Source organism: Glycine max, chromosome 16 (assembly GCF_000004515.6).
Source record: "Glycine max cultivar Williams 82 chromosome 16, Glycine_max_v4.0, whole genome shotgun sequence".
Taxonomy (NCBI): domain Eukaryota; kingdom Viridiplantae; phylum Streptophyta; class Magnoliopsida; order Fabales; family Fabaceae; genus Glycine; species Glycine max.
In genome coordinates, this window is record NC_038252.2 from 34,314,814 (window position 1) to 34,340,494 (window position 25,681).

Sequence of the window (25,681 nt, forward strand, 5' to 3'; positions counted from 1 at the left end):
ATCCTCTTGAAGTATAATTATAAAACTCGAATTAATCATGGACATAGTAAGTCACTAGATCAGAAGTCAACCGAATCACCCACTAGTTGACTTGAATGACTTAGTATAATTAATATATATATATATATATATATATATATATATATATATATATATATATATATATAATATTAATTTCTGCATTTATTAATCAAATAGTTGTGATAGTTTAGTGGTTTGGCACCTACATTCTTCAAGGTCACAGGTTTGATCCAGCCAAGGGATTTTTTTATTTGGTTAATTAGTTTTCATTCATAAAGCTAATCTTCTTTTAAAATTCATGAGCATTTCTTCTCAAAAAAGAAATAGGGAAGCTGCAAGAGTAGTGTTGTCAGACTCGAGCACATTCATTTCAACAAGCAACTCGAGCTAGCATATTTAAGGAATTATTTATCATGATAACCATTTGATTTAGAGGTAATTTTATAATTAATTAGAGGACAAAATCATATAAAAAAACGTGTAAACCAAATAAGATAATTGCTATTATGATAATTATAGATTATACCTATTCTGACTACCTATTTCACCCTTCTCCAAACTAATTCAACCCAAATGCAGAACCATTTTACTCTGCAGCTGAAAGAGGGTCTGTCTGCTTACTCAACTGCGTTCACATGGTTCGTTCTATATGCATTATTTTTTTCTTTTTTGGGTATGGAAGCAAAGTGTCTTGTCATGATTCAAGGACTCAATGAAAGAAAAAAGAAAACTAAAAAATGCATATTTATTAATGTATGATTATTTTATCAATAAATGTTAATTGGATTAGATCCTATAATTTTTCTCTTCCTTATCCGCTAACCCTTTTTGATGCATGCTTGCTTTCTGCTTCACAACATAAACTCATTTCAACTCACGTTTATTTCATTTGGATTTGCTACACTATATTGTATTGGAAAGTGATGCATGGAGTTCTAAATGGTAGATGACACTTAAAGAGATAAAAAGATAAATATAAATATAATAGATGATATAATGTAGTAGCAATAAGATCATAAACTTAGAAAATCTCAAGGTCCTATGATATCGTTGGCTATGCTATTGTTAACTCGTTGACAAGTGCACCAAATTATCACAAGTAGTACAGTACTCAGAAGTCCGAGTGTCGAATTCACAGGGACTTTGTTTGTACTTAGACTAATGCAAACCTAATTTACAAGCAAAAGATAAGAAATTTAAAATAACAAATAGAAAAAGATAGAAGATAAGGTAAAGGAAAGATAAAAGATTTAAAGATAAAATTAGAAGATAAAGTAAAAGATAAAAGAATTAAAGATAAAATTAAAAGATAAAGAAAAGATAAAAGATTAGAAGAGTGAAAGATAAGAAAGATAAAAGATTTAGATAAAAAAAGATAAATTCAAGATAAGATAGTGTTGAGAACTAACTTGCCTTGTCTGCTTAGGATGTATGAGTTTATGATTTTTTTTCTTTACCAATTCAAGTGATCTTATCCTACCAACATCTATTCATTTATTTGTCCCTGATGCCTCATGATGACAAGTCTATTTTACATATCTATCTCCCAAATGTTTTTGCAAAGTCTCAATAGATAAAATGCATGAAGTTCTAATTCTAGATGTTTGCTTTGACGCATGGGTATAATGCAATCGCTCTATGCCTAGCAACGATTTTATTATGATATCTTTTCTTCTTGTTCTATTATAAGTTATCATCTCCTGAGCGTCTAACCCCTAAAACTAATGCATGCATATCTTCTCTAAATCTTATTTAGAAAGTTATCGTCTCCCGAGCATCTAACCCCTAACAGAATATAAAGATGAGTATGCAAGATAAAAACAGAAAAGAAAAACCTGGTATTGCATTGATAAATAGTGAATAGCACATCATACATCGCATTGGCTTCTAGGTCTGCTAGGCTCTAACTAAGGGTTTAGCCACTCGTGATCATTGAGGGCTTTACAATGAAAAGGGGTGAAAGAAAAAAAAAAGAGTAAATGAAACCCCTAAGAAAGGGGGTTCTGCCGTGGTGTGTTGTTGTCCCTCTTGGACTGACTCTCTATTTATAGTGCTGAAGTGAGTTTTCAGCGCGACACCCCTCGCTCAGCGCGTGTAGATCGCGCGCTTAGCGCGCGTTTCTGTTGAATCGTGGACTTAGCGCGCATCTTGCAGGCTTAGCACGTTCTATCTCAGTTATGTGCGCTTAGCGTCTGTTGCGCGCTCAGCGCACATGACAACTCTCGAGCTTAACGTCTCGCTTAGCGCCTATGTTTCCTGGTCCGCTTAGTGCGGGACGCGCACGTATTAGGCTGGGCCTACTTCAGATTTTTTTTTTCTTCTTTAATTTTTCTGACTTTTTTTGCTTTTTACACCTCCAGTTTTTATATCTGCAGCCAAAACTCAACAAAACATCAATTTTTTAATATTTAAGAGCAAATAACTGCTAAATAATTATTTTTAAAGATAATTTTATTTGATTTTTTAGTATCAAAGTACAATTATTTAGCAGTTGAATTTTATAAAATTGAAATTAAAAAAAAAATCTAATTTTCTAAAGTTAAATGTTTAATCCTCGTACCTAAGTGCGCTGTCACGGAACCACGAGAGTTTCAAAGGGTGGGTCCTTTTGTACATCTAGATTTTATTTATTTTTGAAAGCTTTACGGTTAGAATTTAATTTAAAGCAATTGGTTAGCATGAACAATTGACAATGTCACCGTAGGCTTTCGGCTTTTTATGGAAGCCATGAAAAACTCTTTTTCCATCTAATTAGAAGACGGATTGTAGATGGTAGTTTAATTTGGAGAGCTTTAATTAATGCTACTACAACAAGTCTAACATTTTGACTGGGAATTTTCTACGTGGCCCCCAGTGATCTCATTAATGAGTTATGTTATGCCAAGAAACGAGTCCAAAATAGTAACTATGATCGATGCTCATAAACACATAGGAAGGCAACTGTTATCCAACATGGCTTGCTATTTATGATTAATTGATTATGTTTTACAACTTCCTTTCTAGTTCATGGCATTTCTTTCTTCAACTTATTATTTTTTTTATTCATTTCTTCTTCTACTCTGAATTAATTCAGTCATCTTCCTCTCTCTCCATCTCTATTCTTTTTATTCTCTGGTGTATAGTGTATTAACCTTGCTTCATGATATATTTAATATTAACGGGTGTACTACCAAAAGAAAAACAAAAAGTTAATTAATGTGCCTGACCAGCCCAATTAAATGATTGTGTGCAAAAAAAAAAAAACCAATGAAACAAATATAACACTAATTTCTAAACACTCCTATAACTTCTTTTAAAGTATTTATTATAAAATTTAATAATTTTTAATTATATGATAACCATAATTGAATAAGAGTATAAAATTTGTTTATGCTATCGGTATGTTCCAATTAAAATTTACATTAAATTATATTGTGTATGTATTAATTTGTTATGTTGAATAATTAATATTAATTATGTCTCTGTGTGAGGTTTGTCATGTAAAAGAATTCGAAGGAGACCAAATCTCACCAACAAAATAGTATTTTATCAAAATATTTTTCTTCTTTATTTGGAAAAATGTCACTTATGTCATTATTGGTGAGAGAATTTGTGTGACCATCATTGATATCATGTCATTAACATTAAGACCAAGACTAGTACTAAAAAGCAATATTTGCTTAACAGAATGGACGGCGCATGTCCAAATGATTTTAATTCATAATCTGAAAGTGATGTTAAGTTTAAGCTACATATTCAACATATACTGCAAACACAATTAAGTTTGATAGAAATTTTAGATTTCACATACACGTAGTATTAAATTGAGTTTTTGTAATTTGTGACCTAAAGTAATTTTAAACTAATCAGCTTTAGTTTTCTATCATTGAAACTAAAAAGTAAGTTGTCTTGAACCTAATAATTTGTTAGACTACTGTTGGTGGCTTTTAAAAAATTATTGGTTGAATAACCTGTTGTTTTGAAGAATAAATTGCAAGTATATTAATTAAGCAATATATTGAAATTTTTAGTTTAAAGAAAATATTTTGAAAAAATAGATTATCAAATAAAATTTTATTCAAACATAATATAAAATAAGGTAAAATAAAATCCCACACACAATCCCCTTCTTTAAAGATCAATTTTTCCTAAAGGAAGAAAAAAGACAATTTTTTTATCAACGCAAATTGTTAGGTTTTTTTATCGGCAAAATAAATATATTAAATATAACCAAGGTACCTAAAACCCATATACAATTGATTTACAATTATCTATGAATATCGATTATCTGTTATTTTTCATTCTCGTATCAAAACGGATAATAGACAATAAGCATGCTACAATAATTCCACCATATAATAAATGCTTCAATCCTCAATATGAATACAAAGTGCCGCAAACACATAAATATTCACCACTACGGGTCATTTCTTCCTGCAGCAACAATCACCTTTTGAGTAGCATTAGATATCAAGAGTCTATAACATCAAAAAAATATAACTTGAACAAATAAGAGTCTACAATAATTCCACCATATATAAAAAACATTGAGTTACACCAATCTCAATTTTTTTTTTCCAAATTGGGACTAAAATAATCTTAATCTCTTGCGGGATAGAGAAGGGGTTCCTTTTCTTGTTGACATTGAGGCAAAACTTTTCTTTTTTGAGAGCGATCAAGGCTAAATATTTGTGGGATGAGACATACATAGAGGTGGAGAAAATACTATTGAAGTAACTGAGTATAGGAAAGATGAAATTGGATTATTTGTGTTTTAAAAAATAAAAATAATTGAAATTACATAATAACCCTTTGATTGATGTTGATATAAGATCAAAGAAAATTGGTTGTTTTGTTCAATTAAAAAGGTGTTTTTCTTTTTTAAAGGAATTGAAAAAATGTTAATTGTTAACGTATACCTTCTAATTTTTAAGTAAATTTTATATTAACAAACCCTTCATAAAAAGATCTTTGTACATCCTAAATAAAGAAGGGAACTCTTCCAAAAAATAAATAAAGAAGGGAAAATTTATCTGCAGGCTACTGTGCGCCAATTACCTTTTACATCATGTAAAAAATTTAATCATATGAAACGTTATTTAATTAATAATTTATTCATAACTGATCACAAATATGACTAAGATATTCATTAATTAAATAAATGTTTAATAAATAATTTAATCATATAATTATTCCTATGTGTTATTGTTTAAATATAATAATTTGATTCTGTTAAAGTGTAAGTAATATTATTTAAATGTAGTTAATTATTAATACTATTAAGTCATTATTTGATAAATATAATTTATTAATTTATGTAATTTAATAATCTAAACTAAATTTTTTTATTTTTATTTTTTTACTTAAGTCAATAACCCAAATAATGCTTAAAAGACACTCACGTTAATATGATTACTTTTTTCTGTTAATCACATAATTTATGTGCCTTTGATTTCATATTGAAGAATTAATTTTAAATCTAAAATTTATTTTACATCAATTTTCACATATTTTATTTTAAATTACAGAAAATTTTAAAATTTATTTTAAGTCTATAATTAATTTGAAGTTAAAATAATTTTAAATAATTTTTTACGTTAAATAAAAAAATTTATATTTTATTTTTAATTTTATTATAAATAAAAATATTTAAATATAAATTAAATCACTTTAAAATTAAGTTTTAATCAAAAATAATTTTATTCAAAATTAATTATACGAACGGTTCATCCGTACATACATTTAATATGTTATTGTAAGGAAATCATATAATAAATCTGTTAGTTAACGCCTTTTGCCCATTCTTTGAAAGTTCATATGTAGAGCCGCACAAATTTCAAGGCGATTTACTTTGGCATTTAATCTTGCAATAAATACCCTGACAGAAAATATAAAAATCTAGCAATAGAAACGATCAGTTCCGAAATTGCATCATTTAAAAAGTTTTAAAATGAATATATTTTTTTCACAATCATATTAGTATGAAATTATCTCTATTAATAACTTAATAACTGTAACCTAATACATTATTCATCATCACTTATCTTAATTTATTGATCATTATTATATAAACAAGTATACATAATTATGTTCATGAAATTTTAAAATGAGTCTACATAATAACCGTTGATAGATAAATAACCTTGTGTCTAGAGTTTGTAGTTAGGGGGATTAGTAATTGGTTTTTAGTTAAGGGATCCTTTGTTCGATAACTGTTAACGATATACTAGTTTTAGCATATTTTTATTACTATGTTAATGATATTTGACGGTATATTATTTTCTTTATGATAATAATGAACAATCAAAAGGAATACTTTTTTTAACATGTTGTTTTGAATGATCCTGAATTTAATCTCTTTGAATAAAGTTACGAGTTTAAGTTTATTTAATTAAAAGGAAAAAATCAAATTAAAGATAACTAATCAAATTGATTAGTCAGCGAGAAAATTGATTAATATTTTATAACAATAACATGATTAAAGAAAATTTATTCTCAATAAATTAATACTTAAATATTGAATAAAATAAGAGAAATAAATTAATCTAACGATAAATGAGAGAAAACATAAAATAATAAATTAACACAATTAGAATCTAAAAATTAAAATTACACCATCACAATACTAAATAGTTAAAAAAGTAATTAAATGTGGAATATAAATCCATCTTATCATCATGTTTAATATATTCTTACAATAACTTTCTTATATAACAAAAATTACTTGCCGATTCTTTAAGTAATATACTTAAAACACTAGTTAAAAAGAATATTTCTATTTATAGAATATATATATATATATATATATCTTTTGTATATTTCACTCAAAACATATATTGAGCAAGGTTAACCAAAAGATGTCTTGATTATGGTCATTCAAAATATGTATCGATCAAGGTTGGGTGAAAGATATCTTAATCGAGATCGATCAAAAGACATTCCAACTAAGACAAAGTTAGACATGCTATGATCAAGATGTAGCCAAATATGTCTTGATTAAGGTCAAACCATATGTTATAGTTCAGATTAATCTAAAGATGCTTCGATCAAAGTTAACCAAAAAATGTTAAAGCTAAAGTTTTGTCTAGAGGATAAGAGATGCGATGGTTGAGGCTAGGTCGAAAATCTCTTAACCAAGATTAGTCAAAACAAGTCCCGATCAAGGTTGGATGAAACATGTGCCGCTTGAATCCAAGAAGAAGACGCTTTGACTTGAGGTTGGACTAAAAATTTCTTGATCGAGGACAACCGAAAAAGGTCCCATTGAAGCTAGTTGAAAGATGTCCCATCCAAGATCTTACTAAGATTGAGATAAAATTATTTTGATTGAGGCCAAGTTAAAAATATTATTTTTGACAATTAAAAATAATATTTTAAAATATATAGTATTGATTATACAAATATATGATTAAGTTTTGAAAAAAAATTAACATTTTTTCCTTAATTCAAAAAATTAACTTTTAACATATATTTTTCAATTGTCTAACCATGGTTAAAATAAGCTTTTATAACAACTTTGTACTTTTTGTCATTATGACATAAAATATGTATTATTAATTTTATTAATAATTAATTTTTATTAAAGAATTTGACTGATTATTTAAAATAAAATTTCATCTTTTAATTATATATTTTTTTATATTTATAATATTTAAATTTAAGTGAATTGAACTCAACCTAACATAATCTTAGTCTCGATTTTATATTTTTGATATAATAAATGTTTACTTTCTAATTATTTTTTTTTTTTGTTTCTTTAAGCATGACACTTGATGTATATTACACAGAACAAAATCTATCTCCTTGGAAGCCAAATATAGCTTTGAAGCATGAGTTTTTCTGATGCTTAAAGAAACAAAATCTACTACCAAACATTTCTGCATCTATAATTACATCCTACCAAACTGCTAACCCAGTAAGCGTTATTAATTGGTCACAACTGCTCTCATGAATTCCATAAATGCTGCCCAACAACACTGCTCTATAATAATCCTCTAAACTCACATACACACATCAAATCAACATTCGTAATAATTTCTTCCATCAGATATATTTTCTTCAAAAACAATGGCAGGCGAGGTGGTGAAGAAGGAAGACTCTCTCAACCTGAAAGTCACTAACAAGAGTCATGTTCAACCTGAGGAGAAAATTGGAAGGAAAGAGTACCAGCTGGTCACTTTTGATCTTCCCTACTTGGCCTTCTACTACAACCAGAAGCTGCTGTTTTACAAGGGTGAAGATTTTGAGGGTATGGTCCAAAAACTCAAAGTTGGACTTGGTGTGGTGCTGAAGGAGTTTCACCAACTTGCTGGTAAGTTAGGGAAAGATGAAGAGGGGGTGTTCAGAGTGGAGTATGATGATGACATGCTTGGTGTGGAGGTTGTTGAAGCTGTTGTTGTTGATGATAATGAGATTGGTGTGGATGATCTAACTGTGGCTGAAATTAGTAACACTAATTTGAAGGAGCTGATACCTTATAGTGGTATCTTGAATTTGGAAGGCATGCATAGGCCTTTGCTGGCTGTTCAGGTAATATAATATGTAGTTTGTTCAAATTTCCATGCATGCTGATTTAATTAGTTTTTATGTTCTTGATTAGATTAGCCTTTTAAATACTGGAAGTCATCATGGTCTAATTAAAGGGTCAACATATCATTCAACTTCAACTTTTCTTGTGTAAATTAATGAAACTGCATAATGATAACTAAGTTCATAACAGGGGGTGGGATAAAACAATGAATATAGGGAAAGTTGTACTAATTTAATTTGTAGCAGATCTAATTTTAAAAGAGGTTTTGGATGGCTCATAAAGCACCCCATTTTCCATAACTTCCAAAACCTAGTAGCTATTTGATATGTTTAGTTTTGAGCTTTTTTTTGGGGGTTTATTTTCACCTATTAGTCAAGAAAGGGAGAAGATTATTTAAATTGAACATTTGAGTTGATGTCATCAAAAAACCTCTTTTTCCTTTTTCCTTTTTCTCTTTTGTTCCTTCTATTTAGATCAAACCATCTAGCTATACTAAAATTTTGAAATTAGATGCAAGACATTGGGTGAATGAATGTCTTTCTCATATACCTTTTTAGATCCAGGGGGAACTGAGCCCACCACCCTAAGAATGGTGTCTATAAGAGGTTAGTAAGTTGTAAATCACAAATGAATCATAAATTAAGAGATTACTTTCTGCTTTTTGCAAAATAATATAGGTAAAACATCAAATCACTACTCCCAGTTTCCGTGTCTCATTTTGTCAATGACAAATAATAATTTAATTGTCGAAGATTAAATTTTGGTCCACTAATAATGCATATGACAATCATTTAATTGGTAAATTATTTAATGAGTTTCATTATAATAATAGTTTTTAAAAAAATGACTTTCCTTGATAACATATCAATACATGGTTTGGTGATAGTATAAAATCTTTATAATTACTATAAATTAAGATTAACTCAAAACTATAACAAATGCTCATTTTTCTGTCAAAAAAATAAATAACAGATGTTCATTTGAGTGTGGCTCAAATGAAAAATAATAATAATACAATGAAAATCAAGTTTATGCAAATTATGCATGTTATATTGCTGTCCCAATAAATATACTATTCATAGATGTTACAAGACAAAGGTTCATTTAATTTTTTTTCTTCTGAAATATGTTTAAAGTCTATACTTCAACTCTGAAGTCTAAATGTTATCTAAAAAACACTCTGAACTCTAAATCTGAATAAAGGGCCAGTTGTCTCTGTCCTGTCCCCACTCAACAGCTTGTGAGTGTGACTCTCAATTGAGTCAATTCCTGTCCCCACTCATCCCCTGTTTTCATTTTTACAATAACGAAAATAAAGTTTGAATTTCTGAGTCTAAAACTTGGTATAATCTACCCAAATTTCCCTACTAGATCCATCCTAGTAGATCCCCATTATATCTTTGATTCTGAAATAAGGAGAACAAAAGAAGAAAAAAGACTGAGAGATTCGTCCAATTTCAATTAGGTGCACATAAGGAATAGGGAATCTAATCCGGTTTCAAATTTTATGAAGAAAAAAAAAAGTAATGTTTAAGAAGCTGCGTAAGTTGTTCATACAACGAAATTTTACAAGATTTTAATGCAAATGAGGAAATTTGACTATTGAAAATATTGCTGAATTTTAATTTCCAAAATTAAAGGCCATTTTATTATAATTTTTCAAACTTTAATAGAAAGTAAATAACACTAGTAATTGTAATTATAAGCCACATGCGTAGCTGGTCAATTTATTTGACAAATAGGGTGTGTTAAATTGCTGGCGGACACTGTTAACCAATAACCACCACGTTATGGCATTATTGTGCACCCCACTTATCACCTATCACCTATCACCTATCACCTATCACTCTCGCTTTCTCTTTTTAAATCATATGATATCTTTTTATTTTTATTTTTCATGTTCTCACTTCATTTGCATTCTATTCTTGCTCGCAGTTAACGAAGCTCAAAGATGGGCTTGCAATGGGCCTAGCATTCAACCATGCTGTCTTGGACGGTACTGCCACCTGGCAATTCATGACCTCATGGGCCGAGATCTGCAGCGGTTCACCCTCCACGTCAGCACCACCCTTCCTGGACCGAACCAAGGCCCGGAACACACGCGTGAAATTGGACCTCTCGCTTCCTGAGCCCAACGGCCCACCAACTTCCAACGGTGAGGCAAAGCCCGCGCCAGCACTTAGGGAAAAGATCTTCAAATTCTCCGAGTCAGCCATCGACAAGATCAAGTCAACGGTCAACGAGAACCCTCCATCCGATGGCTCAAAACCATTCTCAACATTTCAGGCTCTTTCCTCCCACGTTTGGCGCCATGTAAGCCATGCACGTAACTTGAAGCCAGAGGACTACACGGTGTTCACTGTCTTCGCCGATTGTCGGAAGCGGGTGGACCCACCAATGCCGGAGAATTATTTCGGAAACCTAATTCAAGCTATTTTTACCGTTACAGCGGTTGGGCTATTAGCCGCCCATCCGCCACAATTTGGGGCTTCATTGATCCAGAAAGCCATTGAAGCCCACAATGCTAAGGCAATTGATGAACGTAACAAGGAGTGGGAGAGTACACCCAAAATTTTTCAATTCAAAGATGCTGGGGTGAATTGTGTGGCTGTTGGAAGCTCCCCAAGGTTTAAGGTTTATGACATTGATTTTGGGTGGGGGAAGCCAGAGAATGTGAGGAGTGGAACTAATAACAAGTTTGATGGGATGATTTATTTGTACCCGGGGAAGAGTGGAGGGAGGAGCATTGATGTGGAACTAACATTGGAGCCTGAGGCTATGGAGAGGTTGGAGCAAGACAAGGATTTTCTTTTGGAAGCATGAAATTGCTAGGGTAAGTGCAATAAAATTAAAAAAAAAAAGTGGCTAGAAAAGTACGTGGAGCAAATTTGGAAGTAGTACTACTCAGATTGTTGAAGGGGTCGACTTCAATGTCCAATTATGAATTCTGATGTGATTCATGCATGCAATTTAATTTAAGGTCGTGCTGTCTTAGGATTTTATATGTTTTGTACGTGGTTCTACGCTTGATTGATTTTGAACCTACTAATGTTTGTTCAATTATCTACGGTCAATGATTGTAGTTCACGATCGATCGACAAGTGAAATGAGTTATTAATGTGAGTTTTAATTATAGTAATATATAAGTTATATATTTATAAAAAAAGAGAAATTATATTATTATTATTAAATTATATATATATATATATATATATATATGTATGTATGTATGTATAACACACACAAAAGTAATTATTTGAAAAAGAAAAGATAACAGGAAAATAACTAAAGGGAAGCAAATGGATTCTTTTAATGTCAGTTTGGAACAGTGACAGAGGAAAAAAAAAATCGTTCTCCCGTTTGGTTAATTGAAAAGAAGAAAAGCATTCAAAAAAAAAAATGGATTTTCTCTCATTATGGAGAGAAAAGAAGCACAAACAACATTTTTTTAATAAAAATACTAAATTATCTTTATTACTTTACATTTTTTTATTAGAAGTATTTATGCAATTTTATATACATATTTTTTTTTCTTTCTTTCTACCTTTTATTCAATCAAATATATGAACATTTTTTTTTCATTTTCTCTTACCAAACAATCTAAAAATCATCTCATTTTTTTCCACTTTTTTAGAAAATCAAACAATGCCTTACTGACAACTGGAAGGAACATTTCAATAAAGTATATATATACAAATATCAATTCATATTGAGTTGTTAAAGAAAATCGATGAGAAAAAGAGGATCAAATCACTTGTCCTCTTTTCTCTCTCTCTAGTAAATAAAAAATAAATGATTAAAATATGTTTCTTTTTATCTCTATAAATGTTAAAATATTTGAAATTTGTCTTTGTAAAAATTTTGATATATTTTTTGTTCTTGCAAAATTAAAATATATTATTTTTTGACATGGAACTAGATTTGATTATATCCAAACTTATGTGGTTGATGATTATACAAATAAGTCAATCCAGTTAGACACTGACACATGTCAATGCTCCAACCCTATCTCTCTCCCTTCTCCATCTCTTTTCCTCTTTCTTGTTCGTTTCTTCTCTCTTGCATTGGTGCCGCCACCACCTCCTCTTTCTTCACCAACAACAGAAACACAAACACAAACATACAACACGCACACTTAAAAAACACAAACAAGAAAAAAAAAATCAAATCGCAAGCACGCTTGACGATTCCCATGATCTTAGATCTGGAATTGAAATAGTGATGCATGACGATCAATTGTTGTGGCTCCCCATGTGACGAACAAGGGAGGCCATTCGTGCGTTGTCCAATCTGAACTAAGCTTCTTTTGTTATGAAATCGGCAACGACAAAGATAATTGTTGATGATGCTGTTGAGGGAGGCATTGCACGTTATAGAAGCTGGCAAGATTATCAAACTTGAGAATTTACGTAAACTCGTGAGAGTTTCATAAATTCGACTCATAGACTCGTACGAGTCCACTTCATATAAAAATAATAACAAAATATTTATAAGTAACATATCAATTAAATATTTCAACAATATAATAAAATAATATAGCAAATCATAAATTTGTAGATGTTATAGTATTGATAGATCATTCTCATCGAGGGTTTGATGCTATTAGAGAACAAGGATATGATGTTATTAAAGGTGATAATTTTTTTTATTTGGGAACACCATACTAAATGAAAGTATGTTAAAGACTAAATGAACAAAAAATAATCCAAAATGATATATATTTTGGTATAATTTTTTTAATTTGTTAACTCGTTGACTCGATGGTAAACTCAAGAGTCTACAAAGTTTACTTAGAGTTTGTAAAGTTTACACACGAGTCAACTCGCAAAGGATAAGTAGATTTCTAAACTCCTAAGAGTTAACGAATTAACTCGAGAGTTTGATAACCATGAAAGCTGATGCTCCGATGGATGTCTGTGGTGACCGTTAGGGTGGTGGTTTTAGAGCCGAAACTGGTGCTCTGCTTGATGTTTGGAATGGTGAAGTTTTACATTGGTTATAAATATAACAAATGTAAAATTACATTTTCTACCTTGGTTACATGAATAACCGATGTAGAAAAGCATACACTTATCGAACCTATCTTTGGATAAAAAATAACATTTTAATCTTACAAGAATAAAAAATACTCCAAAAATTTTATAGAAAGAAATTCTAAATATTTTGATATTTATAAGAATTAAATGTGTTTCTTCAATTGGGGCAAAGGATATTGAATTGGTGCATCCATCATGCATATATGCCTTTAATATACTGAGATACGGAGACTATGGACAATGCTTCTATACACATACATTTGTACGTAGTAGGTAAGCAATAATGGGACACAGAATTCACCGAGATGTCCCAGAATTCACCGACAGAGTGAGAGTTCAAGGCAACTGCGTGTAGTGATTAACATGGGCACATCTGCACTTGTACAGGTTCTATCTCTAGGGTCGTTCGTTTTCTTGTCAAGGGAGAAATTCTTGATTATGTAACCAAACTAGGTGTCATTTTATCCAAAGTGGGTTGGTTGTAATAGAAGTTGGCTATGATTCCACACGAGTTTTACTTGTAATATGTTAGGGATTCTCAACCTTGGCATTATTACTCGAAGCAGAGTTCTGCCTAACTATTGTAAGGGTTAGTCTCGCAGTTAATTATACTTGTGAATATATCTAGACATGAAAAACAAAAAAGGGAAAAACTTGACATCATTTATAAGTAATTTACCAATGTGGTGGTATTTTGGAGATCATTTATGATATTGGGTGAACTTGCAGGTATGATCTGTTGAAAGTGATAATTTCTACATGACCGCTAAGGCCTCCTTAGGGACGTATCTACATTCCTCCCTTTTATGTACACGCATATCTTTTTAGTATGAATACGTTAATTAATACATTAAGATTAAAGATTATCTTAAAATATATTAATAATGTAATTTGCTAACGTGCTCACACATAAGTTAGCCATGGATCAATGTGTATAACTGCTCTCATGGGAATCCAGATCTTGCGAGTTTGGCAATTTACATTGATCAAGATCTCCTACATTTCAAATTTAAAAACTTAATAGAAGTTGGAAGCATTGAAGCCATCTAGAATATTGGGTCGTGTGGGGCGTATTCTAGTGAAGAAAAATTTGGGAAACAGCAAACAACTAGGTGCATGAATATAGGGAAGAGAATAATAGAAAAAACAAAGCATAGGAACAAAGGAAAATTTGCCTCTCAATTCCCACGAAAGCACGTGCTAAGTGAGTCTCACATTGCCACCAGCTTTGCTTTAACTGGTGCTTCCAACGGTGGCACCAAACCCCTTGCCAAATCTAAGCTGTCACAAACTTCGTGTTTGGAAACCCCATCAGAAAGGGATGCATTTCATTCATATCCAACATAGAAGTTATAACTACTAACTTCTGATCAAACATGTAAAATTGCATCCCCACCAAACACGCTAAAAATACTACTAAAAGACTGAATGAAATTATCCCACATCATGTTCATGTACAACCAACATATATTTCAAGGATTCCCTTTTTAACAAGATAAACAAAGCAAAGACATCAACAGCATAACATCACATATCTTACAAGTTAAATTACATCATTAATGGGAAAGACAAACATTACCAACAAATAGTAGCTCAAACTATTTCAAGAAAGTAAAATGCAGAAGAGGTCATGGCAAGAGCTTATTAAATATTGTGTGGTTAAAGTGCAAATGTGCAACAAATCAATTTGCCACCCTTCCATGTAAAATATATGATAAATATAGAGATTATAGGAAATACTTCTCTATCTTGTTGACAAGCAAATGAAAAGTTACGTCTCATATTTAACATCAATATTTCAGATTGCTTGCTAGTCTGTTTCAAATTTTAATTAAGAAAAATAGAAATAAAATTCTTACCTGATTCCGTTCATAAAGCATATGGTTTTTTTGTGAAGTCCTTAATTTATGTATGCCGTCCTTTAGTAAGTAAACTTTGATCAATTGGGCCAATGATCCCAATCACCCGAGCAAGTAATATGTTGCAACTGGGGAATCATTTTGGAAGAGGACCTATATCATGCATGCATGGTTGAGTGAGGAAATTTGATATAAATCTTTACATGCTAAAGTTTGAAAAACTTCATACCATTTTGAAACAAATAAATGACCTTTACCTCACATCTGCTATAGCTTTTAACCAAAATATTCTCCGGCTTCAAGTCACAATGTATTATATCAGGAGATATAATTTATTTTGAGTTGGATGGTTAAGAGGGGACAAAAAAGAGAAAAGATTGCAGGTTAATTTCGATTTTTTCTACAAACAAAAATTAACATTTTAACAAATTAACATTTGTAAATAAATAAATAAAAAGACAATGTATTATATTAGTCCAAGACTGTGCTTCCAAACACTGAATGGTAATTGACTGCACACATAAGTTGAAAAGTGTTTATAATTAATGACAGTATTAGAATAGCATAAAAGATAAAAACTAAAGATCACAGTACAAACAGAATACCATAAAACCTGCAACCTAGGCATCGAGAAATACACTTCCCCCCCTGATTCTCGGTTAATTTTGTGAATCTCACATAAGTTGCCTTTAAGTGGTGCACATTATGGAGAAAGTGATATTAGCATCCAAAATAAACTATATATAATAATGTATAGATCGACGTAGAATCTTGATAGCAGTGGGGAAAATAAGTACCCAGAAAGATAAAAAAAAAAAAAAGTTTTATGACTCGTGCCATTCACGAGAGGAATATTATACTAATTGATATGACTCGTCTCATATATTTTTCTTTATGACAAACCCTTGATATTTTTTATTTTATTCGTTTTACAACTAATAAGCAAAACTATTTTAAATATTTTTTTCAGAACTTAATTTGATCATTATTGTTAATTAAAAATTTTAGATATAAAGAGTATAATTTTTAAATAAAAATTATAGATAAAAAAACGTAAGAATAAACTTACTACATTCTGATTATCGCACATATGTCCTATATTTTTTTTATTACTTTAAAGAATAATAATGAGTAAAACTATAATTGTTAATTTGACTAAAGCAAACTATAATTGTTAATTTGACTCAAACAAACTATAGTTGTTAATTGCATAAAGAGTATAGTTTTATATAATTAATTTTAAAAAAAATAAATTACTGTGGACTGAGCAGTTTTTATGTTGTTTTATTGCTGTTAAATACTGTTGCTGGATAGTGGGGTGGTCGATTATACGTTTTAGGGACTGGGCATGATAGCTTTTTTGCTTTATTATTCTCCAAATTCTGAGTCGGGAGGCACTAGCTGATTGAAATGCTTTAACTATGTACTTTGCTCTTTTATTTTCACTCCTTATTTTTGTCTTTATTGTTTATTAATATACATACATTATCTTAACCTTAAAAAAAAAATAATGGATCTACAATGCAGTTGTTGCTAACTGGTTTGTCATATCTCATTTGTATTACAATTAAAATCCTCAGTTGGGCAAGCAATTTATTAATTTGCATAGGTTATCATGGCTATTGCATCTTGAGCTTCTATTCCATTATATGTGCAAGGGTGTTTACCCGGTGATTGACGACTTAGCAAATAGTATGGATGGTTGCATTAAGTGTAAAAAGGTAATGATAAACCAGTGTTGTGTAAGGCTTACAACAAAAACATGATAAATGAAAAGAAAAAAGAATACTGAAATTTGAGTTATTTGAGTTGAGACTAAATTACCACCCTTGTTTGTTTGGCTCATTTTATTTGGTTCTTTGATTTTCAATTCTAGAGTGTATTTTCTGAAGCCTTTTATGGTGACTTTTTAAGATTCACATTAATGGTAGAATTATTTGTACTTTTTGTTTGCAATATAAATATAAATTCTCTCATAATCCAGATTCAATAAAAAAAAAATTGTAATTAACTCACCGCTCTGTTTTGTGGAACATTTTCATATTTTTACGTATTCATTGATTATTTGAGCTTATTGTTTTGAAGAGGTAGGCACTAAATTGGTTAGTGCATTTCTTACAGTATGCTAAACTTGGAATGGTTTCTTATTGTCTAGATAGTAAATGTTCCTTAGAAAGGAGCTACGAATTAAGCATCCAAGGGGTAACATTCATGTATGTTGTTTTGGAAGGATAACATTTCTTGTCATTTCTTTTCTTTTCTTGGTGAACTCGTGATATTTTTAGTCGAGAATCAAGAATTAATTCTTTAAGATATTGAAATATATTTTAGAGTGTGATTAGTGATGGTCCTGAGCACAGTAAAGCTAAGTGACATTCATTGTCTCATTTTTTAGGACATCAAAATTTTATTTAGTCTATATAAATATTAAAATATTTTTTTATATTATGAATGTCAATGTGGACTTCAAGAATTGTTTCTTTCAATTCAATTGTGGAATTCAAAGAATGATGAGTTGTAAATATAAAAGAAAACAATAAAAATTGAAATTCTCTAAAACATGATGATTCTTATGATTTGGTAGTAAAATTTTATTTGAAGAATTAAAAGTTATTAAATTCTTTGAAGACATTAAATTGCTTTCCTAATACATATATAAACTCATAGAATAATATTAATTATTCATGTTATCGATGTAAATCTTTACTAAAAAAAAGTTTATTAAAATTGAAAATATTAAAATCATATTTGTAATATACTATTTCACATGTTAGACTAAAAACTTTTGTTCTGATTTTTTTTTATCGAAAATGATTTTTTTAAAAATCTTGATGATGAATTTTGCAACAAAAAATACAAGAAGGACAATATCTAAATTATTATCATGGCATAATTTTTTTTGTTCACTCACGTACCAAAAATCTTAGAACTGACTCTGGGCATGATCTTTTATATTAGGTATTTTTTAGTATGCATAAACCTAAGATCAAATCCTTCACTATATGTTTAAGGATCAATTTATCGGTTAATCTTTTCACGCAATTTTGTTATCCTAATTTTCTTATGCAATTCAATTCCCACCCAACACAAAATCCACTCATACCTACTTCTCAATTTGCATATATCTTTTCTTGCCTGGGCACCTCTTTCATTGTCAAATCCATCACTCATTTGTAAAATCAAGTTTGTGATTTTTGCTCTTCCCACGTGAACCCTTTATTTTGTGACAAAAACAAGCAATTTTGCTATTAGTCCAAAGTCAGCTTGAAAGTTGAAATAGAACTCAGAAAGTAATAATTGTATCTATTTGTGTTTTATAGGCTCCTTTTTTGTTATTTCTTATTTACGTTTTTATGGATCGGTCTGGCTGGCCTGTTATTGGCCCAAAGTTTACAAACCAAAAAGTAAAGCAAGATTATGGATCGGTCTGGCTGGCCTGTTATTGGCCCAAAGTTTACAAACCAAAAAGTAATGCAAGAACACGTGTTTTTGCTTCTTGCACCTCCAAGTTACTTCCTGAATCTTTTTTGGAATATTTCTTTTCCTTTTCGGATTCATCATTTCATAAGTCAAAATCTGTAATCAATTCAAAATCTAAAATTACATTTAGGATTGATCATTCTCGAAACCAAAAAAGTGGTGCAAAAAGTAACTGGAGGTGTAGAAAACAACAGCCAAGATGGTTACTGTTAGGCCCAATTCGTAATAAATAATACGATTATTAAAAAAAAAAAAAATCTAATGCACGTGTATCCTTCAACAAAGGTAATTATTTTATTCAGAGTTTTCTTGTCTTCACCTTGTTTAAGGAAAAGAACTCACTTTTATAAAGACTAAATTAAACATCCACAAAATAAATAGTAGCTAAATATATCGAATTTGAGTTTTAAACTTAAAAGTTGTCTTAAACTTATTTAAGTTAAAGACCAGCATATTTTGACATTTAATTTAATCTCAGAGACTCACTAAAGATAAAATATATTTTATCTTAAAAAATACTTAATAAAAATATTTATAAATTTGAATTCACGTTCTCGTGAAATATAAATCATATCCTTACCAACTTGATCAAACTCTGAGATGATGTATAATGAAAAAAAATGTGCCTCTAGCACTTATCTGCTACCATATTTTCAATTGTGACCTAAAAGCCAACTTGTTATTTAATAATTTGCTCCTTTGAAGTTGATATTTCATTTTGATCATGCTGCATGATTCGTGCAATCATTCATTCTAATATCAACAAACCAGAATCTTATCTGGATACAACTATTGATTTGTTTTCCAAGCATACGTTAAATCTGCTAGTTGTTGTCAATAACTCTTTGGATGCGATTTTACTCCAAGGTCAAAGACAGGAAAATCAAGGTGTGACCAGCATTGGCGCACTAAGCTAGCTCATGAAATCCAAATACAAACAAAGTTTTTTATTTTTTTATTTTAAGAGTAAATTATCCTCCTCTTTCTAAATAATAATATTCAAGTTATTCTCTTTTTATTAATTTAAAAACCACATTTTTCTTACTTGAATTGAAGAAAGATGAGACTTTTTGTGTGATTTTAGTTTGGATCCCCTAGCGGAAAAGTTATGATATTTGATGTAATAAATGGTGTATTTATTATCGGATCAAGTTATTATATTATAACATTAATATGCACCGCATGACAATAAATGTAGCTTCTTATTCTACTTTATTTCATGAAATACGGCACAGGCTTATTGTAGGGAAGCAAAAGACAACGCGGAGAGGTGCACGTTATTTAACCTTTCGATCTGTAGCCAAAACATGAATCAAAAATATCAACTTCTCCCTGAAAGAGAATTAGAAAAAGAATGAAAATAGAAAGAAAATAAATAATATAATAAAAAGTGAGATGAAAATGATCGAGCTAGAAGAGAATTTATATATATATATATATATATATATATATATATTTATAATTACTTGTTGATTTTTTCAACTCAAAACCCTCAGCTTATTCTTTATATATAAATATTTGAGGTTTTGTGATGAATTTTGAGATATAAAAAAAATTCTAAAATCTTAGAAATAATGATTTTAGTAGAAACTTGATTAAAAAAAATTAAAGGACTTTATAAGATATATGAGATTAGAGTTTAGAAAGGAGAAATCTTGAGATTTTTTTCCGTAAATTTTTATGCTTTTAATGGGTGAATTTTGAATAAAAGACAATTTAACCAATTCAAAATGTAACTATTTTAAATAAATTAAATAAGCATTTGAGAGTTTGAAATTAGTAAGAAGATCGAAATTGGTTAGCTTTAAAATTAGAGTGATTTAATTATAGCTCATGAAAAACTTGGAGGACTAAAAGTAAAATAATTCAAACTAGAAAGGTCAAAAGGATATGATTAAACCTTTGAAATTTTAAAAGATGAAATGGAGTTTTGAACACGTTTTTATTAGTTTATAACTTCATTCAAAATTATTATCTCATCTTCTGAAGTTCTATAATTCCAATAACGATTAAATTAACCGACCATGATGTTGATGTCAATGAGGAAAGAAATGTCTACAATTTGTTTATATTAAAATAGACTAAAATATAAAATATATTTTCCTTAAAAGAGGAGAGTAATTTAAAAAATTAAAAGAGAAAATACTTATACAATAGTTTAAATAAGGGTTAATTAAGTTTTTAATTCCTCTATTTTTTTTATATTATAATTCTTGGTTTCTTAAAATATTTTTAGTAACTTTTAATTTTTTATTAATTTTTCATCATCATTTTTAGTCTTTTTTAAAAAAATTGCTTATTTTTAATCCCTCATCTTTTTTTCTCAAAAGTAGTCTTTAAGTATAAAATAAATGAGTGATTAAAAATTAATAAAACAAAGAATAATCTTGAGCAACAAAAATAAATAAGAGATTAAAAATAGACAAAAAAATTAAAAAAACTAAAATTGTTAAAAAAAATTAACGAAAAACTAAAAATCGACTAAAAATTTCAAGGAACTACAAATTGAAAGTTTTTTAAGGGACTAAAAACTTAATTAACCATTTAAATAACTAAAGAATATAATTTGTCCTATCATCTTATAATTTTCTTATACCGATTGGTGATTGTGTTCTCCTTTTTTTTCCTTAGCATATGCACATCAAACAGAATGATTCAACCAATTAGACCGACAGTCTAATATTTTATCCAATCCAACTTAAATAAAATTTTGTCTTACGTAGCATATTTATAATTTGATATAAAAAACAAATTTGATAATCTTTCTTAAAGAAAAAAAAAAGGATGGAAAATTAAGCCACATAATTTCTGGCAGTGGCTTTGATGAAAGATTTCGTACCATCTATCATTTTCTTACTAAATTAAACCTCTAAAATTTAATTCTATATATGTGTACGTGTGTGTACGTGCACCTTTATTGTATCTATAAATTCAGTTTGTTGGATCTAAGAGCGTCACATAAATTTTGAAAACAAAACAAGAGAGGAAATTTGCCAATACTTTATTATGGACAGAGTTGCCAGATCCTGCTAATTAAATAGTTTTGGACCCTTCATTAAAAAGGCTACTTGATATCCAGCTTTAAAGATAAGCTGTTTTCAAACAAGTATGAGTGGTGCATTTTATCCTTAAAGGACAGCAAAAAGAGCCTACATAAAGGAGAATCATCATCACTTAGACAAATCTCCACGGCCAAAATTTTCTTTTTATAAAAAAATCTTTAATAAAAATTTAAGTGAATTGGATCTCACTGATTCATTAAGACATAACAAATTTTAAGATTCAAACTGTGTGCATATACAAGTATTTATAAATTATTCATCAATAAAATTCTAATATCAAAAATAGAATTTGAATTCATGTTTTTATGTGACATGAACTTATTTAAATATTGTGTTTATTCAAGTATTTATAGATTATCATCCACATAATTTTGACATTGATAATGAGATTCAAACTTATATTCTTATTATCAAATATGAGTTTGATCTTTTATGGAACAATTTTGGTTGATAATTTTTTTTTTTTTTTGTGTGTGTGGTATAATATTAAAATGTGTAGATGAACCACCACCTACTTGTTAAATTGGAACATGTGGTGTGCTGGCTTAGCTTTTGACTGGTAGGGCCATGGCCACACAAAGCCATCCCATATGAGGGTCATGTTGTGTCAAATATCAGGTAGTTCTACCTCCTAATGGACCCACCAATCTTTGAATTAGCTAAGTGAATAAAGTTGGTCTCTTTTTTCCCCTCCCTTTCTTCTCTTTGGTATTCATATCATTGAAAGTGAATCTATATAGTCAAACAAATAATTTAAAACTTGATATAGCCCAAGCCCATCCTGAGGGTTGTATAGAGAATAATAGGAAATATGCTTAAAAGATTTTGAAAGTAACATTGGTTGAAAAAAAAAAAGGGAGGGGGGGAGGAATGACATTGAAGGTCTTTGGGTCTATGATAGATAAAAGGATGAGAATAAGGTTAATATTATCTTTGAAATGATGCTTTATCTCCTTCACTATTAGCATTTGCCATAAAGAATGAAAAATACAAGGAACCATTTTTTAATTTAAAAACGTTATTTCCATGAGTAAGCGTAGTTTCATATGATTATTAATGAATTTGAGATAAAGAAATAGATAAGTATTAAGCATTAAAGTTGCTCTAAAAAAATTACAGCCTATTTTTTTATAAAAAAAATATTTTCATATTAAATTAAAAAAGGCACATATAATTAATTAACTAAAATAGAAGGTAAGGAAAATTAGAATTTAATTCTGGTCAGTGAAATTTTTTTTACACTAGGTATAACTTTAAAGCAATTATTGTGATTTACTATTAAATAATTATTGTAAAATAGAAAGGCCAAAAAATAAATATATAATCAGTTATTTAAATTCAAAAGGGTGTATACTTATTAATTAGGGGGAAGAGAAATAAGAAAGAAAAAACTATAAATATAATGAGTTATATGATATTACTTTTTACAAAAAAATTATTTTTACCACCATAATCTATATAAAAAATCTGATTAACCACTAAAAGTATTGAGTTAGTATAACTCAAATCAATTACTTCGTTAGTTTTAAAAAAGAATATAGATAAAGTATAAAGAATTATTGGATTGTTATATATATCCACTTAACTATGCCCAGTGGTGTGAAAAAGTGAAAAATCCTTGTGAGCCATTCACATATAAAGTAGATGAATCACACTGAAGTTGACGTTAAAAGAACAATCTTTTGGGTATTTCTTTTTTAATCTTTTCTGTTCGGTTAGTGGTTAGCTGAGTATCTTTGAGCTAATCATCCACATCTAAGAATAATTATAGGTTCAATTATGTAGCATTCAACCTTTTGATGTCGCGGACATGGTTAAAAAGTGGAGTTAAGTTAATAAAAGTAGCTTTTTGCTAGTGTTTTAGAAAAGATAGAGAATAAGGGCAATAGAAAAAAGAGGGTGTTAGGATATCAATATCAATGTGGAGTGAAGGATAATGTGAGTAATTGAGTGAAGGGGAACCAACCGAGGAAGTCTAAAAAAGAGAGAGATGCTTTAAGGGAATGTCACAATCTCTCTCTCTCTCTCTTTTTCACACATACACACACGAGGGCAATGCACGAAAACCCATTCACATATGTCACCAAAATGCTAGTGGATTCCGCACACGTGCACGCCAACTTTCACAATAGGGTTGGAGCTTCTCTAATCTTTATGTTTCTTTTTTCTTTTTAATTCACAACCACATCATTTCTGTAATTTGAATATAGATAACATTACTTCTGTCACTTAATAAATAAAATAGTATTCTTTATATAAGTTTAAATTATTTTTTTCTCTAATTTATTTTTAACATTTGATTTCATCCTTTATTTTTCTTTGTTCAATTTGATTATCTAATTTTTAAAACTAGTTCAATTTGATCTTGTCATCTAAATTAATTTAAATATTCATGTTATCTAAATTTGATTTTGTTGTCTAAATGTGTGTTTTGTGGTGATTTAAAATCACCACTAAGTGGTTTTAAACAATTATAAAGTGTGATTTCTTAATACCATTGGTTCAATTTAAATTATAGGTTCAAATTGAATAAAAAAATTAAAAGATGAAATCAAATCTAAAAATATAAATCAAAAGAACAATAAATTAATTTAACCTTCATATAATCCTTTTCATACATTAATTATGAAATTGATGGATTGAATTGATGTATTTTATTTTTAAGAAATTAAAATAGTGTTCACCTCAATTTAGACTTAATTACCTCTTGTGGAGAGGTTAGGATGAACAGAGACTAGTGGAAATGAATATATAAGAAATGTGAGGGCAAAAGTAAAAACAATTCATGATCTCAATTTAGACTTAATTACCCCTCTTATTAATTATTATTACAAGTAAGGTTATAATAAGTCTTGAAGAAATAATAGAAGTTTGGAACATAGTTATTTAGACAAATTAAAATGATATTTTTCTTATTGGATAAGACAATTATGTACCTAAGGGTTGTCTATGGTGATTGTTCATGGATAATTGACTTTGGGCCATCTTTTCATGTGAGCTCATAATTCTTCTCAGACTTCTCAAATTCTTTTCAAATCACGTCACAAGTAAAGATTGTTGGCCGAAGCGAAGAGCATCTAAGGGGGTTGTTGATAAGGTGGTTTTTTTTTAACGTAAAAAGTTTAATGTATTGTAACTTTTAATCAAATAATGAAAAAATCTCAAAATTTCAAGTGTGACTTCAGGATTGGTCATAGGTCGTGTTGATGATCCAAAGAGTATAAATTCTATTACACTTTTATCTAACCTTATTTTTTAAAATATATATTGAATTGTTTGCTTATGTATTCTCTAGTATTTATTTTTAAATCAACTCAATTCGAGTTTTAAAGAATTATATTGTTCAAAATTTAATTAATGGATTTTGTTGTTGCAAAGTGAATGTAACAAGTTTCTTAGAATAAAGAAAATAACACTTGTAATGCTCGGAAGAGAAGAGAGAGAAGAATATCAAAGAGATATATCTCTTATGACAAATATCATTGGAAAAATAATAACATTGTATTTTTATCCTTTTACATATTAGAGGGTTTTTTTTTTTTTTTTGAATTAGGCTTTGGAATTTTTCTTTCTCACATTGAGATATTTTTCATGTTAACGTTTCACTGTATTTTTTAATTTCTTATTTTACATCTCCGAATCCATTTAATTTCCAATTTATGTCACACGCAAAGAAAAATTTCTTGATTGTACTATATCATCGTTTGAAATAAT

The 25,681-nt window shown here is 29.3% G+C and overlaps 1 protein-coding gene across 1 annotated transcript; it reads left to right on the forward strand.

Annotated features, from left to right (window-relative positions):
• The first annotated feature begins 7,810 nt into the window (after positions 1-7,810).
• Positions 7,811-11,669, forward strand: LOC100790669 (BAHD acyltransferase DCR). Its single transcript, XM_003548120.4, has 2 exons — positions 7,811-8,529; positions 10,466-11,669. Exons 1-2 carry the CDS (start codon positions 8,068-8,070, stop codon positions 11,351-11,353), a joined length of 1,350 nt encoding a protein of 449 aa, XP_003548168.1. The 5' UTR covers positions 7,811-8,067; the 3' UTR covers positions 11,354-11,669.
• Positions 11,670-25,681: the final 14,012 nt, after the last annotated feature.